At 37.0% G+C, this 18,719-nt stretch overlaps 1 protein-coding gene across 3 annotated transcripts; it reads right to left on the minus strand.

Annotated features, from left to right (window-relative positions):
- Positions 1–234: 234 nt before the first annotated feature.
- On the minus strand, positions 235–16,473 carry shisa8b (shisa family member 8b). 3 transcript variants are annotated; one of them, XM_079475739.1, is made up of 5 exons: positions 16,234–16,464; positions 15,251–15,836; positions 7,693–7,811; positions 2,812–2,934; positions 235–1,914 (listed from the first exon to the last, which is right to left on the minus strand). In XM_079475739.1, exons 2-5 carry the CDS (start codon positions 15,808–15,810, stop codon positions 1,454–1,456), a joined length of 1,263 nt encoding a protein of 420 aa, XP_079331865.1. In that variant the 5' UTR covers positions 15,811–15,836; positions 16,234–16,464; the 3' UTR covers positions 235–1,453. The 3 variants fall into 3 exon arrangements, with proteins under 3 accessions (XP_079331865.1, XP_079331866.1, XP_079331864.1); XM_079475740.1 differs by having other exon boundaries at positions 16,219–16,461; XM_079475738.1 differs by having other exon boundaries at positions 15,251–16,473.
- Between the last annotated feature and the right edge of the window lie 2,246 nt (positions 16,474–18,719).

The raw sequence follows: 18,719 nt of genomic DNA on the forward strand, positions 1-18,719 counted from the left end.
CAAAATCAGCAAATTTGGACATTGGACAGGTTTCAGAAGGACAGCGACGATATTACTGAATGCCATTCATTTGTGTTGGTTGTAACTGAGAGTTGTCCAGAGAGGCTCTCTGCGCTATTGCCAAAGGAGAGCGAGAGAGAGACCCACAATTCCAGAAAATACTGTGTTGCTGCCTTTTGTAAAAGGTAAAATATTAAGAAATAATATAAAAAAGTTTGACACGTAAGAGTAATTGAATCGGTTTGAATACCTTTAATGTAAGGGATAATGTACAGGCAGCCCTGACAGTGTGATCAAGACTCGACGTGAAACTTGTACATTATATTTGCCACATGAAAAAAAACTGGACATGAAATGTGAAATTGAAATATTTTTTAGGTCATTTTTACCGTATGCAGACCTTTCTTGAGGAAAAGCCATTTACTTTCAGTTTTAACTATGTTCAGATGTAACTCACAGGCAATTTGGATAAATAATTTGTAAATATAATGTCTTATATGTTTTTAAGATATATTCACATTTAATTTGTAAAAGAAAACCTGTCAAAATGATTTGCTGCATCAGGGATTGTGTGTTGTTAGTTTAGAGAGGTTGTTATCTGAATAACGAACCTGCAAAAGTTGCGACTGGCCAATCAGAATCCAGCATTCCAACGAGCCGTATAATAATGTGGTACAAGAGATAAACTCTGAGGTAAAAATGATATAACTTACAGTATTTCAGAAAAGAAGTCAAGATGCTTGTGTGATGTGAATCTAAAACAGAAAAAATGCATCCAGTTGACAAGAAATACAACTGTGGTAGGTCAGTCTTGCTGTGTTAAAAACTGAAATGCATTACGCCCATTGTTCTTTCACTTTCAATATCTCCATATATCAAACAAAAACAAGTAATGGTACATATCAAAACAATAATAGCAGTCACGCATTGTCCTCCCAAGATGGCGGCGGCACTGCAACATGCAACATAGGGCGTGAGGTCATCTTTACATTCTCTACACGATTGGGGTGCCATTAGTCCAGATGCTTTGAGTAGACTGGATTCCTTCAACCTCACATTATGTGGCAACCGGCCATTGACAAAAATCTGTATCTGTAAGGAAGAAACTTGCCTAAACATTTTGTTCAACATGTTTCTTTTGTTCCAAGGTGTATAACTCGCAGGAACCAAATCGCTTGCTGTTATGCTGCTCACAATGACAGTGCTTGTTCAGATAAAATGTTGTCACAAAATTGTACTACAATTAAAAGAAGATTAAATAAAAAACTAACCCCCTACTGAAATCTATGCACAAATCTCATTGGATTTTGACCATGGTCTTAAGCAGGAGAACAAGTTGTAAAGTTTATTTTATTCCAATCATTTGATCCTGAGGTCGTGCTTTAACAGTATAAAGATGACTAGGATAATGACCACACAATCACGACATTGTAGTCTTTTGCACATCCATTGCTCAGACAGTGACCTCTGTCTTGCTGTTTGTGTGGTAGGCCTTAAGTTTGGGATAGGGATGGTACAATGGGTGTCCCCCATAACTTGAGGGCCGGGAGAGAAACTCAGGCAGCACTTCAACACTGTACTGCCTCCTGTGGACCGAAGTCTGTCCGCGATTGGTGTACCCTGGATGTGAGGTCTGCCGGTACATGTGTCTTTGCCCAGACTCCCAAGCTTTGAAGGCTGAACTTGAAAGATGAGGGTGGGTGATTGTGTTTGGGATGCTGGTCCTCTGGAGTTGGTTGGTTGGGATTGAGATGGAGAGGGGCGAATGGATGTCATGAAAGGGGAGAACCTGGTGAAGGTAGGACTTGTCTTTTAGGTGCGTGTGCATCGGTTGGAAGTGTGCCGGAGGGGAATGATGTTGGGAGAAATCCATTAGCGGATAACTCTTGTAGTAGTTTCGGGTTGCAGTATCAGCTGTGAAAAAGCAGTAGAAAGGCAGAAAAGTATCAGCTTTTATGTTTTAATGAAGTATCTGGAACATCATTGTCTATATATGCCTTTAATTCCTGCTGAGGGCTCTATGAGAACCTGTCTTGCCTGAAATATGTAGAGGTCATTCCTTGGACACGAGTTATCTCATTGTTTTTACCTACGAGCAGCTCACTCTGTCTCAACACATTAACATCCGTTGCAGCACGAGTCATGTTTGTTCTTGTATTGTATGAGTAAATCAAAAGGATGAGTATGTCAGGATACATACAGTCCATACCCACAAGCCCTATACACGATTGGTTAAAATTTCTGCAGATGCACTTTTGGTCATAGCTGACGTCAGAAGGCATAATCAAGTCATATGTTTAGCATCTGTTCTCTCGTTCATTACTTTTTTCTAGCCACAAGGTGATTCATGTATGAAGGCTGAAAAACCTCAAGCTTACTCCAAATGTCTGTATTGTGTGCCAGTGTGCCATCATCATTATGGTGATCATCCTGATTCTTGACTATCCTGGCAATGGGCCGTTGTTCAGTCACTTCATGTACGGAAATGATCTGTTTACATACATATTTGCATTATCATTGTCACTTGATTGATTTTACAGGCATTGTTGAGTAAATCTGTCAGTAAATAAAAAACTAAATTCGAAACAAACAACTGTGTAAACGTGCCCATTTGTGTAAATGTGTAGCTGCCAGAATTAAGTTGGTTATTTGAGTAACCTTGTTGTACTGCCCCAGATGTGGCCCTTTTACCAAAGGGCTCCCCTCATTCTGTCCATCAAACTCAGAGACAGTTCTTCATGATACTCGACAGTTCATGAAACAGTTCAGTTAGTGGTGTGTTTGTGCACAAAATTACATTTAGTTGCTTACCGACAGCTTTAAGAGAAGTGTACTTGTTTAGCTGGAGACCTGGTATACTGAGGTTGCTTTCAGGATGAGGGAGTCCCACGGGTGTACCAAAAGTGAAACCAGTGTTGTTTAGATGGTACTGTTCTGGAATAAAGAAGTGTAAAATAAATGTTTAAAAGATGTATGCAAGGATGTATACTGTACATAGACAAAGTCGAGAACTGTGAAACATCAGTCTGTATGTGAAACCTCATCAGCCTGCCTATATTGACTATGCAGATGTTGTTCAGGGCACTCAATTCAGATGCCCCATTCTGGATGGCCTATTTTTACTCGAGCTGTGGGTGACAGCACAGGAGGGACATTGATGCAATTAATGAATGTTTTTGTTTTGTCTTTCCTGTTTGTTCCATTAGTCATGTTTCATTTAACATGGGCAGTCTGAGAGATGAGGACAGCTGTTCTTCGTGGCTAAACCTATGTAACACATTCTAAAATGATTCTTTCCTGTTGTACATAGTGTTTTTTAATGCTTTAAATGAATGTTGCATGAAAACCGAGAGCATTCCCTTAAGTGCGTTACTTTGGACAAGTACGTTTACATCCTGAGTTTATAGAAAAGAGCACAGCCTGTTCTGACATCATAACAAAAAAAGAAAATAAGGAGGTCATTTTACAACGCAACTGCAATCTACATAAATTGAACCATTCTTACACAAAGAAAATATGTTGTATGTAAATATGTTTACCCTTCATTTTTGTCTGTGGGCTTTGCAAATATTTAACCAATAAAATGATTGAATTTTATCTGCTTTTTCATTTTCTGTAAAGTTGCACATGTTAAGCTTTCAGTCTGACAATATTTTCCAATATTTTAACGGTCAATATATTAAACCATTTAATATATATTTGAAGAGTTTGGTCAATGAGATAACTCCGTTTTTAAATGTTTTCAAAAATCATGTTTTTTTATTGTGCAGTCCAATTAATATCAATCAATATTATTATTTTTATTTGAGCCATAATCACAAAAAAATCCACCTAACTGACACAATAAAAAATTTTAACGTTTTGGATGCTCTGCAGGTCCAGGCATTTCATACAGATTGTTTTTGTGTCTTTTATGCAGTTTGGGGAAATACTCAGAAGAAGTTCTATCTTTTAAATCTTGATCCCCTGAGATTGTAATGCTTTGAGGACATTGGTTTACCACGTCACAGCACAGTTACACGAGTGCCATTAACCACCATTTACCCTATGTGCCCTCATGAAACTGTCTGGGTCTGATGGTGATGATGAGAAGAGGAAGAACCAATGAAGGTTTACTCAGAATCATAAAGAGAAATCAGACTCAGTGTATGATCTAACTGCACCAAAGAAAGCAAGTAGAAGATGTCTTCTGTGCAAATTAACGTCTTCATTAGATATTGCTAACAAGACCTTTGAAGTCACAACTGTTAAAGGGAAGCCCAAAGGGCTTTTGATGCCTTATATATTTATTTCTAGAGGATGCACGGTTGCTTGCCGAGTATGTGTTTAGTATGTATCTATGCTGGTTATTAAAATTGAGTTGAAAACATTATGGGATTGCCAAAAAGAATGATTTGAAATATTCGCTTCATGTGACATTGGTTGGCTAAACGGAGACGCCCACATCATAGTAATTTAATCTACTTGGGGTATGGCCACTGTTTTCCCAGTAGAGCACACATTTTCCATTGTATTCTTAAATATCTAAAGATATATCTAAGAGATTTACTTCATTTTTTAGTTCTTACGAGTGCACACTTTAAAATGCTGTACTGTGTTAATATTAACATAAAGCCTAAATGTAATCAGACAAATAACCAATAGATCTGCAATTAGAAGAGCGAGAACTTTTCCTAAAGTCCCCATGTTGCAACTGACGTGCAATATTGAGTGAACTAATGGGTTTACAATGAATAACCATTAAGGTGAGCTTTCAATGTCTCTAGGGACATACTGAAGTACAGTATAGCTCAAAACAAAATAAGAGCCCCGACTTTTCCAAAGAAAATGAATCTGAATGACTATATATGGTCAACACCCTGCCAGTCATGTTTCGGCAAAGGATTGTGTTTTGAATGGGGAATTGAGAATGTGCAACAGAGATGCACTAATGTGGGACAGGGTGGTATCTATTTGTGCATCTTTGTGCAAACCCTTCAGTGCCACCGTCTCTCACGGCCTGAAGCATTAAAGACCTCTGTGATGCTGTAGTGTGAGGTATGCGTATGTGTAATGGCATTTAAAACAAGACATGAAATGCTTCAGGGGAGAATTAAAAAGAGAACTGCACAAGGTCTAAAACTGGTTAGTACTGCATGTCTTTGTGTGTGACGTTGTCATGTCGTAGTTCGTGTGCCCGTATTGACGCACATTCTTGCTTGTAAGCTCTGATACCTGATTTTTTATTGTGATCATTTGTAGATCATTTGTTTAACAAAACGATAGTCTGGATTTTATTAGGCAGTGTTGGAGTGTCAGGCTGAATGCTCAAGTTACTTGTTTGTTGTTGTTAAATCACTCTGTGGATGTGATTTTATAGTTGACCTTCATATTAACTTATAGATGACCTTCATATTAGGCTAACATAAGAGTGAAAAATAGTTCAACAAAAAACATTAAACCAGGTAGAAAATATAAGGTCTTTTAAGGTCTGAAAGGAAATTTTTTTAACAAAGGCTCCATAAAGACCCGATGAGGGAGGTAAATACACTGAAATAAATGAATGGATTTTTGGGGGGTTTCATTTCAAATCTCAGCAGAAAGTGAGGTTATTTTAACTTCAATTGAAATTCAATGCATACCAAAATATGTTATAAACACTCGTGTAAACTTGCTCCTCCTGGCAAGACAGTGTGGCAGAATATTATTCCCAATGTCTTCCCACTTTAACCCTTTTAGATAAAAGCCTCTGTGAAGAGATGTCAGGCCTTTTTCAACCTTTCCACGGCACCGTATAACACAGCAAAAGTGTTATAATCTTCTCCCGACGACTAAGGATGCTGAATATACACCGAGAGATGTGCAGTCACAGCAATAAACCCTCTAAGCACCTCCAAACGAAACTTAAATCCTCTCCATAAAGTGAAGAGAAAAGTGTGCTGCTTAAGCCCAGCACAGAAGCCCCTTATCAGCATAAACCCCACATCAACTGTCGGTCTGGAGCTTGCTTTTGTAAATCCACTGAGCCGAATCAAAGATGATAAGAACTCGCTTGTATTTATAGATGAGCAAGAAAATGAGGTTACAGATGTAGTTTCTTCTGGTTATTGAGGAGAAAATGGAATTATGTGGGGAAATAGGAATCATAAAAAAGTAGAAAGTGGAATGAGGGATAGAGACACTGCATCAAGATCAAACTCTATCAGACACAAATCTTGACAAAATGTACAAAAGCAGCTCACTGGTTCAATCAACATTATGAGCACATTAGTCAATGCTGATGGTGAATCTCACAGAAAAAGTCAAAAGACATAAACAAAATCCCATTTTGATAAAAAAAAAATTTGTGACCATTAATACTTTAGCTGTGTTTTGCTACAACAACTGTTATGCAGATTCAGATTTTATAGTTTAATTGTAAATGATGTTTTTAGGGTACTGTGTTTATATTGTAATACAGTTAAAAAAGACTGTAAAAAGGTCATAATAATCACCATTATAATTACTGAGAATTATGAAGTTAAAAAAAAAAATTGTCATAAAATATAACATTTGACTAGTTTTGAAAAGAAAAGAAAAGAAAAAAATATATTCTGCTTGCAAGTTTTATTTATTTATTGTATTTCCTTTTATTATTTTAAGAGTACATTTTCTTTGTTCTCCTCCTCTTCCTTAATCCTTCTCGTTCATCTCACTCAAAATCAGACTTTGGTCCAAATATCATAATGAGCAGAATATAGACCACTTTGGGAAATGTAAGCAACGCTGATTCAACGCTGTTCCAAAAGAACTTCATGTTTCAGTTTTTAACACCACACAAACATTTAAACAAAATACAGTACAACCAATAGAGCATTTAAAACTGAATCAAAATGTTAAACAAATATATTTAAGGTTTAATTATATACGTAAGTTATAAACATAGAATAAATACAAATGTAAGTGGAATTCCATTGGAATAGTGTTTTCACATCTGGCAAATGGGTCCCTATTCATGTACAATTAGGATTTTTTTCCGTTTATTCAAACATTTCTAATTATTGCATTGTAGAAACATCGAATGAGATTTAAAAAAAACGGTGAACAATGTTTTGTTTAGTTAATGAACTGATGACATGAATATTATAATAACCTTAGGACAAATTTTCTGCCACCCCATATATGTAATATTAGTTACAGTTGGATGTGTAAACAGCGCATTTAAAAATGCATTTGAAAAAAAATTACTGGTGTGCATCTTAAGACAAAACAATGCCACTGACCTATTTTAAGAAATGTCAGGGCAATTCCTTTTAAGTTAAGACAGCTCAAACATTCATTTTAATCTTATTATTTATTTTATTTTAACATAACCAACCCATAAGGGTTTTATCAGAAAGAGGAAAGTATAGAGCGGCTGTGAGGCAGTGGGAAACAGAGCCTAAGAGCAGAGGTGTGCAGAAAAAAGCAAGAACTTTCTAATCTCATGCTAGAACACATCATCCTAAAATTCTGAATCCACTGGACTGTTGACCAACATTCACCGCTCATTAGAAAAGGTTACTGCCTTGTAGGGATATGCACATCAATGCAGAAATGTTATTTTATATATTAAGGTTGGGATTTATTTAGAAGGTGATGCATAACCTGATCTATAACCCTAATTATGATTATATGAGAGAAGAACATTAGCGTAAGAGAAGATGATTAAAACAGGCACTGTGGCGAACTCACCGCTGCGGCTGCGAAGCAACCTGGCAGAGATGCCATTTGCTCTTGTGGGGGTCGTGCTTAGAGGTCCATCCATGGGACTCACCTCACCGCCTGGTTGCTTCAGCAATTCCTGCAGCGTCCTGCATAGAGATCACAGTAGTTATTTAGCAGATACCAAAAATATCATCATTTACACACCCTCTTGTCATTTTTAACCTGTATGACTTACTTTCTTCTGCAGAACACAAAAGAAGATATTTTTAAGAATGTTGAAGAAGTGAATGGGTTCCGCCGTTGTTTGGTTACCAACATTCTTCAAAATATATTTTTTTGTGTGAAAGTCAAGCAGACTTGAAACGACAAGAGGGTGAGTAAGTGATGACAGAATATTCTTTCTTTGAGTAAACTATCCCTTTCAATCTACTAATGATGGTTTCTTTTTCAAACAGGGATGATAAAATATGCTTTTTAAACATGAAACATCCCATTAAATATAGCAAACTCCTGGTACCCTATTTAGAGTTGACAGTAAACTGCTGACATACTGTATATCATTACATACTGTATAACATTAATGGTGTAGTGCCGAGGCGTTGCCATATTTTATCAATACAGTCAGTTAGCATCAGCTGGCAGCAAACAAACTGTGTTTGTTTTTATACCAGGCAGGCAATGAGTTTACGCTCAATATGATCTTTGCACACAGTAGTTGCACTCAATGGAAGGTTTTCCGAAGTTCTGTTAAATGTAAGTAAAATGTTTGGCTAGACATTTAGCTTGATATCAGAAATAATCTGCAGGAATCCATTTTTTGCGGATGTGTACCAGAAGTTAAGTTTGGGCCACAAAACCGTGCAGGCGCAGTAACGTTTGTTCATGTTGTTGCTTTGAAACCGTCTATTAAATAAATTAGAAAATGTGTTTATAGGGTATCTACCGCATTGTCCTGGAGTTCACAAGTTCTTTTTCTACACCCATGGGTGCTTCAAATTCTCGACAATCCATTATTGCTCTATTTCCTCAGGTTTACGCTAATATCCTTGGTGATCTCTCTAATTCCATCCAACGGGTCCAACCAACCCGTGAATGTGATGAAATTTAATGTGATTGTTGAGCACAAGCTCCGTACGATGCCACAGGCTGTAGGCCACGGCAGCCCAACATATTAACAGCAACACATCCGAGAGGCATAAGAATACAGTCATCTAACACAGTGATGACGTCTGAGTGCTAGAGACACTTCCAGGGCAGGGCAGGACATTCTTGTATGGGAATATCATTGTAGTTCTACGCTGCGTGTAGACATTTATTCATGTGAAATGACAATGTTAAGTCTGTAAGATTCTTCCAAAGCCTTATCAGAGCCTTTAACCAATGCCAAAAAGAGAAATATAAATCTTTGCATAAACTCTGAGGCCATACACGCTTTTAGATTTAACTTTTTAATGTATTGCAAATAGATGGGAACCTGTGTTGTATCTATATAATCTCACCCTCATTGTTTTGGAATCCTCATGAGAAGAACTGAACTCAAAGTAGATGACAAACATCATCTGTTTGTTGTACATCTCCCTGTGGAGCTTACACCTATCGGTCATTGAACCTGGCATTCCTCCACAGCTGTTCTCTCCCAATACGTCGCTGATATGAGTACATGAGCATTTTGTCTTCAAAACTGATTTTTTTCTTCACATTTGATCTTCACTTGACAGGTCTGAGTTGATTCATAGACAGAATAAGGGGCGGACATTCTTGTTTGCAAGCTTGAAGAGCCACTTACGTTGCCCAAAAAAAATTGGGCAACGTACATTAGATTGCATATAGAATATACCTAAGAGCAACACTTTGTTTTTAAAAAGAACAGAAAAACACAAAGAAGAAATTAATTTATGAAGTTTATTTTGTCAGATTTTAAAATTTAAAGAGTAGGCCTACGCAACATTGGATTTTTAAGGTCCTACTTTGGTTTATGCAGTGACCAACAACAAATGTATGTACATACAAGGTGTAAAAACACTGTTATGTCGTAATAATAGGCAGTTACTCTTACTTTACTTCTTAACGGACTCTCAAATGATTTGTTCCGCGATTCTAATCTCCTCCTATCCGCGAGCCCAGTGTCATGTGATTGGTCAGATGGTCTGTTGTGATTGTTCAAACGTGTTCAGTTTGTGCCGCAAAAAATCATCATTACTGGATTACTGTTTACAGGTGGTTGGATATCATATACAGTGTATAGATATCAGTTTGAGGATGAGTCTGACAAAGAAACGATCCGAAGACGCTCATCAACAAGAAACTCCAGCACGACTGGAGCACGATGTTTCTCAGTAGCAAGTGTCAACTCTTAATAAAATATAATTTTTACTTAAAATACTGTTAATACGTTAGTAATAATATTATTTCGTCTTTACTGTGCGTTGCTATAAAAACTGATATAAACAATATAGTTTCACCCCATATATCTATATAGGTGGAAAAAGGACATTTACACTTCTCTAGTAACAGTATTATATGTGGACTAGTTGTCACGGCATACAATGTACGGTCTTCGTATCTTCAGATGTTATACAATACAGATATTAGGCTACTCTAATCAGCTCTTGAAATAAATACTTTGAGAGTTATAGATGAACACTTAAATCAACAACTTTGTTATTCATTTACCGTCGGACTTATAACTTCAGACTGCTTACTTTCCGTCATAAATTAATTAAAATGACATAATTAGGGTGCAGAAACTTTTTCACAAACCCATCAATTATTACTTTAACCTACTTTAAGTGATGCTGGGGACAAATATGGGCAAAGTGATTTAGTTTTTTCTAATAACTTATTTTCTATTAATCTGATCAGTACAAAACTTTTCCTAACAAAATATTTTTTAACTCCTTTATGAGCTGTTAAGACCCATTTGTGGGCACCCATAAGAAATGAATGGGAAATGACTAAATTTCACAGCATTTGTTTTTGTCCAATATACAAATAAATGATTACTCTGTCTCCAACTTTCTCTCTTTCTTATGGGATGGTCAAATTTGTTTGTAAGCATATTTTACCAACCTCACTTGGTTTTTAAAAAATTCCACAAATTTAACGTGTGATCAAATCTAGAATTTAAGATAATAAGTTTGTTACAACAGTAGTTTATAGTTTCAGCCTATGCAACCAGTGCAGCCTTTGAAATAAAATTATCTCGCGCGTACCTGATCTGCCCGCTGCTATAAGATCTTTAAGAATTGTCAGAAAACACATCTCTTCCATCAACACCTGACAGATCAGCTCTGACTTCAATCTCTTTTCTACTCTTTCAGAAAAAAGATCTTTTTTGTACAACTTAGCTCTGTTTACTGTGCTAGGATATAATAATGATGTTTTTTTATTGCACTTGTGCTTTTTGTTGTCCTTTTGCTGTTCCAATTGCTTCCATTGTTTACCTCATCTGTAAGTCACTTTGTATAAAAGCGATTGCTAAATGAAAAAATGTAAATAACGTGTACATGTCCATCAGGTCACTCAAAAACAGAAGTGACGGGAACTTTGAGGGTTCTCGCCATGCTTTAATAAGAGGAATTAAGTTTTTTTATATAAATCATGTTTTTATTTGAAAACCCATTAAAATAGAAAAACATAAAAATGTTTTACATTCAAATGAACACAGTAAAAGATCTCAAATCTAAAATGCATATCTTGGAAGTTTTGACATTAAACAAACAAACAAAAAAAACATAGTGTTATGAGATTTATGTCAAATATCAAAATTTGTTTTCAACATTGATGTTGGCACGATTGTCCTCATTGAAAAGGATGGATGTGCCATGCTGAAGTCATTGAGTCCGGCTTTACTGATTTCACCGTCAGTGCACACATACTCAATCCTGTCTCCTGCTGTCATGTTGTTTCACTCATACACCGAATATGAGAATACATGCCGACATCAAAAAGAAGAACATATAATTCAACAGATAACAGAGAATGTGGTGTTTCTTTTCGAAAAGAAGATTGCGATTGGCCGATGGAAATCATGATGGGCCATTATTAAGCCGTTTTTTATTTATTTACAGTGATTGTAGTGTATTTTATAAACCTCTTAACATAAACACCCATGCTTCCTAATGACAGACAGATAACTTGCTGACACCTTCGTGTGTCAATGCACAAAGATTTGATACTGGGAGAAGACAACTAAAATAAGCAGCCAAAAAAAGCCTTTACGATTAATAATTATAACTACTGCAAGTTGTGCAGATGGTTTTAACAGCCTGTGAATGGTAGACATTGGCTGTAATGCATGCAAAATTAAAAGAATGTTTATTTTCCTGTTTACAAGTGTCACAATAATCATTCAATCCTTTATAGGCATATCAGTCCAACACAATGGGAGTCTAATGAGGTTCACCGTTATAATAAGGGTCTAATAGTTACACAACGGAGGCTGATAGACACAAATTACAGAACAGTCTCTTTTGATTCAAAGGAATAATTAGTGTCCTTGTCTGGTTTAATTGCAATAATCATTGTCCTGTGTAAATTAAACAGCTATTAAACCGAACGCGGCGCAGTCATTCTGATAAAACCACGCCGAGGTTGCCCTGTCAGAGTTCCTCTGTGCAGTTTAGTTTCGTGCAGAACAGAACTCTGGCCCTTTGGATCTGTGTCGCTTGTTTTTATCAGCATGGTTCCTAGAGTGCCGTATCTTATATTACAGGAGAAATGGCTTCGTCTGGCTTAATGCAATGTAGAACTGAATTAATCTTGTTTTTTTGTTTGTAAAAATGTACACCATTTCAGCTGCTCATGTCAGTCGGAAAGATTATAGATTAATACTGTATCTAGAATTTAGTTATATCTGAAAAATGTTTCAGAAATTTCCCACTGTCAGAAAGCAGTGTTGAAGAGTTGTTTTGTCAAAGGTCACAGACCTCCTTAAAGTCACAGTGAAGATGAGGGAGAGACAGTGGGGGTGGCAGGAGGACGCAAATGTCAGTGCACACCCACTAAGACTCAGCCATGCAGGAGACACGTCTCTAAAATCAGAGAGACGCATTAACACGCAAACACACACCGGCCAGCCATGAGCAGCCACATCTCATTCAAGTCAAATGACTTCAGTCGGTTTGGAGTCACAGGGAGAATCCAACAAACAAACTCCTGATGAGGAGGTGGAACTGACTGCATCATCCAAAGGATCCAAACACGCCGTTTTATATAAATTAAGATCATTTTAAACCTTCTGAGAGCTCAGTTCTCTCTTATAGTTCTTGCAGTAATATGATGTTGTTAAAAGAGCATTTTATCAGAATATTATGTAAATTCGAAATTGAATTGACGTTATATTCTTATTAAACGCTCTTTTAGAGCATGTCATTTCTAAACAATTAAAAAAACCATTATAAAAATTGGTATAAAAACATTAGTGAAACGTATATAAACATTAAGAAAAAACTTTTCATATCTTAAATGTTAAATAAATGTTAAGTTATAAACATTATCAAAACATTCTTAGAACATACAGTATTTCTGTTTGCTGGGTTGCTTCGTCTAACACTTAGATCCAAAAGGTAAATTGCTTCGTACAAGTTTAGTGGATGCACTTTTTTTGTTACCTGATTTTCATCTGGTTTTGTGAATCTGGGGCTTCTGGACACCCTTATAGCAAAAATGAAAGCTCTGCCCAGCAGGATTATTCTTTTACTTAACTGTGGGTGGGTTATTGTACGGCACAGAGTCTTGCCTTCGGACACAGCATGCTTTTTAAGCTGTGAACTGAACCATGTATTTTCTTCTAAAGTATCACTGCTGGAATCCACAATGCATATGAATCACTGCTTACCATGCATGTGTTATTTCCTGTGCAGGTTTTACTACCTTTGTTGTCCAGCAGTGGAATATTTCAAGGCACATCTGCAACTTCTGCGCATACCAACCTGTTCTCAAAGGAAATACGTACCTCTGTGCACTTTTTGCAGCGCAGCGAAATACATACCATCAGTCCCTAACCCCACTCCCTAAACCTAAAACTACCCAATTTCCAAACCACATCAACACGTAACAAGGAAATAGAAGTCAGATACGGTGCACACACTGGAGGCAATTTTTAATTGTCTCTCTGTCACTATGAGCAGTCGGTCTGGATTGGAGTTATATGCTGGATGGAGAGGGGGATCGCTTTCGGGTCTGTTCTTTGGCCTCGGAGCGCTTGGAATATTAAATAAACATTTAATAACAGCAATTAATACTGTATAATATACAAACCATTAGGTTTATGGGCAGGGTCGGGTTATGTGCTCAAATACGTCTAAATCGTGCGTACCAAATAATAAATGTACACAAAATACAACGTCTGACTAATTAAAAAATAACTACACCTCAAATATAATTTAATATAGTGTTGTTAATGTTACTGTTGTTGGAAATTGTGATACCTGGTTTCAATATGTACCTGATGGTATATATTTTGTGGCGCTGCAAAAAGTGTGCAGAGCACGTACATGTATTGCACATATTTCCTATTTGAACTTGGAACACAATCTGTATAGAGGTTTATAACCTGCGTTGGTCTTTCCTGCTTAGTCGAGGTTTGAAAGATTTGTGCATGCTGATATGACACTCAAATATTAGGACATGGATGAAACTAGAACTAGGAATTTACTTGGAAATCCAGTTTATTTTTGATGGCTTGTCCTCATAGAGCAGATAGTCTCAAAAAGAGTTCATGTTCAGAAAAGTTGGTTAAATCTTAAAGCAGAGTGTTTGTCTCAAGAGAACATAATCTTGTAAAAATAGCTAATCCGGAGTGCAGTGCTCAATGTGTGGGAAATGCTAATCTTCAGATTCATATTTTCGTCCTTGTAAGGTGTTCATCTCAAGGTGTTTGGATTATTGGGTCATTTCATTTCTGAAATAGGATAGTTATTGAATTCTCTGTGTTTTGTCTCATTGCTCATGGCAGGCACTCATAAAGATTGTGAATGTTTAGAACAATGAGAACAAAGGGTTAGATTTGAGGAGAGACGGGACAGGAGGAATAAATGGGGAAAGGAACAGAGAACAGCTGGGGATTGAGACAGGCAAAGAAAGATACTGAAGTGGGATAGTGTTACATTTTTGTAGAATGTTTAATGATGCTGTGAATGTTAAACTATCTTAAGTCCAGCACTTCTATCCTAAATGTATGTCTACTGTAGAGGCAGTTGTTAAAGATTTTCATGAATATTAATGGCTTTAGCTCAAGCTGGATGCTGCACCACTTGGTGCCATACATTGAATGTGTGGAGATATACAATTAAAACAATTCACCCGATAATTCTTTCTTAATTCTCACACTACATGTCATTTCAAACTTCCATTATTTTCTTTCTTCGGCAGAACACAAAAGAAGCTTTTTTGAAAAACATTGGTAATCTAACAAGACTGGCCCCCATTAACGTCCATTGTATGAACACAAAACCACTGAGACATTTCTCAAAATATCTTCTTTGTGCTCACAGAAGAAAGAGTCTTACAGGTTTTGAATGACAGGGGTGTGAAAATGATAGCAGGGCAGGTCAATACGTTTTGTAAACTTATATCTGCTCACCTGGAGTTACTGAGGTCATTCTGCCCTCCACGGCTCTTCTCCAGTCCCAGTTTGGTGAAGATTCCCAATAGGACCATGATGGCCACCACACCACAGATGATGTACACAATCATATGGGTGCGATCTCGATCATGGTCTGGCTGGACCTCGGTGTTGGTGGCCACAGGTTTTCCAGTGTTGGCCCAAATGGGAGTGTCATAATTAGAGCAAGATGTCTGGTCCAGCCGTTGCTTATGGAACTGGCAGCAGAATCGGTAAAAACAGGTGCCACAGCAATGCAGGAAAACCCCCACGTTACAATTAAAAGGAGGATCCCACTGACCCATCACATCGTAGTAACCTCGACAACGGGTGCCAGTGGGTGGCACAGTGTCCTCCTCCACCTCTCCAGGTGTTGTTAATGATAGAGGTCCTTCTGATGTCACAGAAATCAATAAAGCATCTTCAGTCTGATTGGCTGTTTGGATGTCCACCTTGGTGGTACTTTCTTCCTGTGCTTTAGTGGCCCAACTCAGAATGCCGGTCAGCAGAAGTTGTCGCAAAAAATAATATCCAGCCATGATTCACCGGATACTTTATAAACTGACTTTAAAAGTAAAGTAACACAAGTTACACGTAAAACCAATAAATATGGAATAAATACGAGTTTAAGTAAGCGTGTGAAGGCTCATCATATTTTTTATCACACAAGTTGAAATACTTATTTATGTAATCAGTATAAATTATTTAGGGATCTGATTATACTATTGAAGATTAAAGATTATATATCGAGAAATTGTTTAAAAATATATATTTAAAATGCAGTGCATGTTTATTTCAACATTATTACAATGCTTACTGCAACGTAACTCCAACTGTTTTTATTGCAATTTCGTTTTAAAGCATGCATGGTTATTACAAGCCAAATTTTATTTCAAAACACGAAGATAAATGTAGTTTTAAAGTTGTTGCAAAATTAGTTTCCTTACTTGCAAAATAATTACCTTTATCCTTGAATAAAGAAACAAAAGCTTGCACTTGGAGTTCGTTCGCCCTGGTTCTGTCCACACAAAATAACATATCCCAATCACTAGTTAAACACTTGTCTGTAGTAAAACTCCCCTTCTGTCAATTTCCAAGCAACCAGTAATTTGCCGCAAAAAAATCCCTTTCCCATAAAGAGCACAGCAGGTGAGTGTTTTAAACCACAGCGATGCACTCAGAGTGCCGTCTCTGAGCCTTGTGAAGAGCAACAGTTCAGGATTCAAATGAAAACTCCTCCCCTCTGTTTAACACACCACAGGGAAAGAGAGCAAGAGAGGAGGGGGGATATTTCCCATCCAGATGCTGCTTGTAAAGGGAGGAGTGATACTATTCTATAGGCAGGCTTTTATAGTTTTTGAATAATGTTTATGATAACTTCTTGGACGTATGTGCATGGGTGAGAGTGAATAAGGACAAAGCAAAAAAGGGAAAGGTTCACAATGTTTTTCTACAGTTTCAAGGCCCCTTGAAGAAATAGTGTAAGTGGACGAAAATGTGTCATGCTTTGAAGACAAAATTCTCTTAAATGTGTAAAATCCATATCTCTGCCCATAAGCACATCGTTCTTCGCTTTGGCTTATTTCCATTCAATTTTCACCCTAAAGAATAAGGTATCCAACACCTACACTGTCAAAATGACTAAGTCAAATATTAAGATTGTTGATGTTTGAAGTGGATTCTCTTCAGGTTGTTGCAGATTTTCTTCTGCAGCATCCACAGCGCAGAGCTGACAGGCTCTGAGGAGACTAGCGTCTTTGATCTGCACTCTACACCAGGTTAACATGTGACAAACACAACCTGAAGTTCTGAAGGGAGGAAGGAGAAACAGGATGGAAGAGGAATTTCACAGAACTCTTTGGTCCTCTCAAAGTAAATCTCTCTCTCTCCTTCTCTCTTCCTCCTGTTCCTCCATCTATCTTATATCCTGTTATATTGCAGACTGTCCTTTGTCAGAGGCAAAGCTTTTCATTTTGTGTTTTTGTAGAGGTTATTAACTTAAAAACAAATGCGGTATGCAGGACATTAGTTGAAATTGTGGAACTTTATGTAATCATTTAATCTTACTGTACCTTCCCTTGAAGGTCCAGTGTGTGAAAATTAGCGGCACCTAGTGGTGAGGTTGCGAACAGCAAGCTCTATGGAGGCTGACACTGGACTAAGATGTCGTCACTTTTTCGGTTCTTTTTTGGGCTGTTTGTCAGTTTAGCGCTACTGTAGAAACAACATGACGAATTTAACTTTATTATGTAAGGTCTTTATACACCTCTGAAGACATAGTTATGTATATTATATTGCATTTTTCTCAATATATATCCTCCAAAAAAATACAAACAGGAAAAACAATCGGTCTACCAAAGATAATAAAATAAATTGTTACATTATTATTAATATGCAGTGCAAGTTCTTTTCTTTTCAATTCACAACATTGTAACATTTTGCCTAAAGTGGAGATTACTGAGCTTTTAGCCATCAAATGAGTGTGTAATGTTCACTACAATAAATGCTGTAGTCATCCAAGGTCATTTGTAGAACTGAAAAAATTGAAAAAATATCAGCTAGAAGTTGTGTCGTTGAGGACGGCTGGGGCCGTTCTCGTCGTAGTCTGTGGGACCTGATGCCCTGTTGAACTAATATTCTTTAGATCAGATGATAAACTGTTGTTGAGACTCTCAGTGTTCTTTGTTGCCCTGTTTATTGAAAAAAAATATAAGTAGGGCTTGTAAACATTCATTTTCTCCCCTGGGTGTTTTGGTGCACTACGCCTACTTTTGCACCATCCCTGTGGAGTCTGAGATTAATCTCTCTGTAAGGTGTAAGAGAAAATGGCTGTATGATTAAAGAGTTGAAATTATACGTGGAGAGGTCAAGAAGAGTTCTGCATAAGAGCAGAGAACATGACCTTCTTGTGCATGTGCTCTGACCTGTTACATTTGTACATGCTATACTGTACATATGTGAAGTTGTTGAGTCTGAATAATGTTGAATAATTCCACAATCTAATATTTGTCCTGAACCTGATTCTGTATCTGCTGTGCCTTCGTCTCTATGGTAAAGACAAATGTGCCCTCATCAGAATTGGTTCTCGGGGTAAACTTTTTATATGTCAGGGGGGATGTTTCTCCTGCATATTTCATCATGTCTTTTACTCATTCACTTTAGGGATTCTTACTCATTCACTTTAGGGTTTCTTTTTCCATCTAAATCATTTCAAAGTTGCTTGAACTTTAATAGACTTGCAGTGAGTCTGTTTGTCTTACAGCCATATTAAAAGCGATGGTTTATCCAAAAATACAAATACAATAATTTGACATCATCTACTCACCCTTAGGTTGTTTCAAACCTGTATAAATGTATTTGTTCCAATGAACACAGAGAAAGATATTTGGTGAAAGATAATTTGGTGAAAGATAAGAATGTTAGCAATTTTCAGTTCTGGGACATCATC

This window comes from Barbatula barbatula (genome assembly GCF_947034865.1).
Source record: "Barbatula barbatula genome assembly, chromosome: 16".
Classification (NCBI taxonomy): domain Eukaryota; kingdom Metazoa; phylum Chordata; class Actinopteri; order Cypriniformes; family Nemacheilidae; genus Barbatula; species Barbatula barbatula.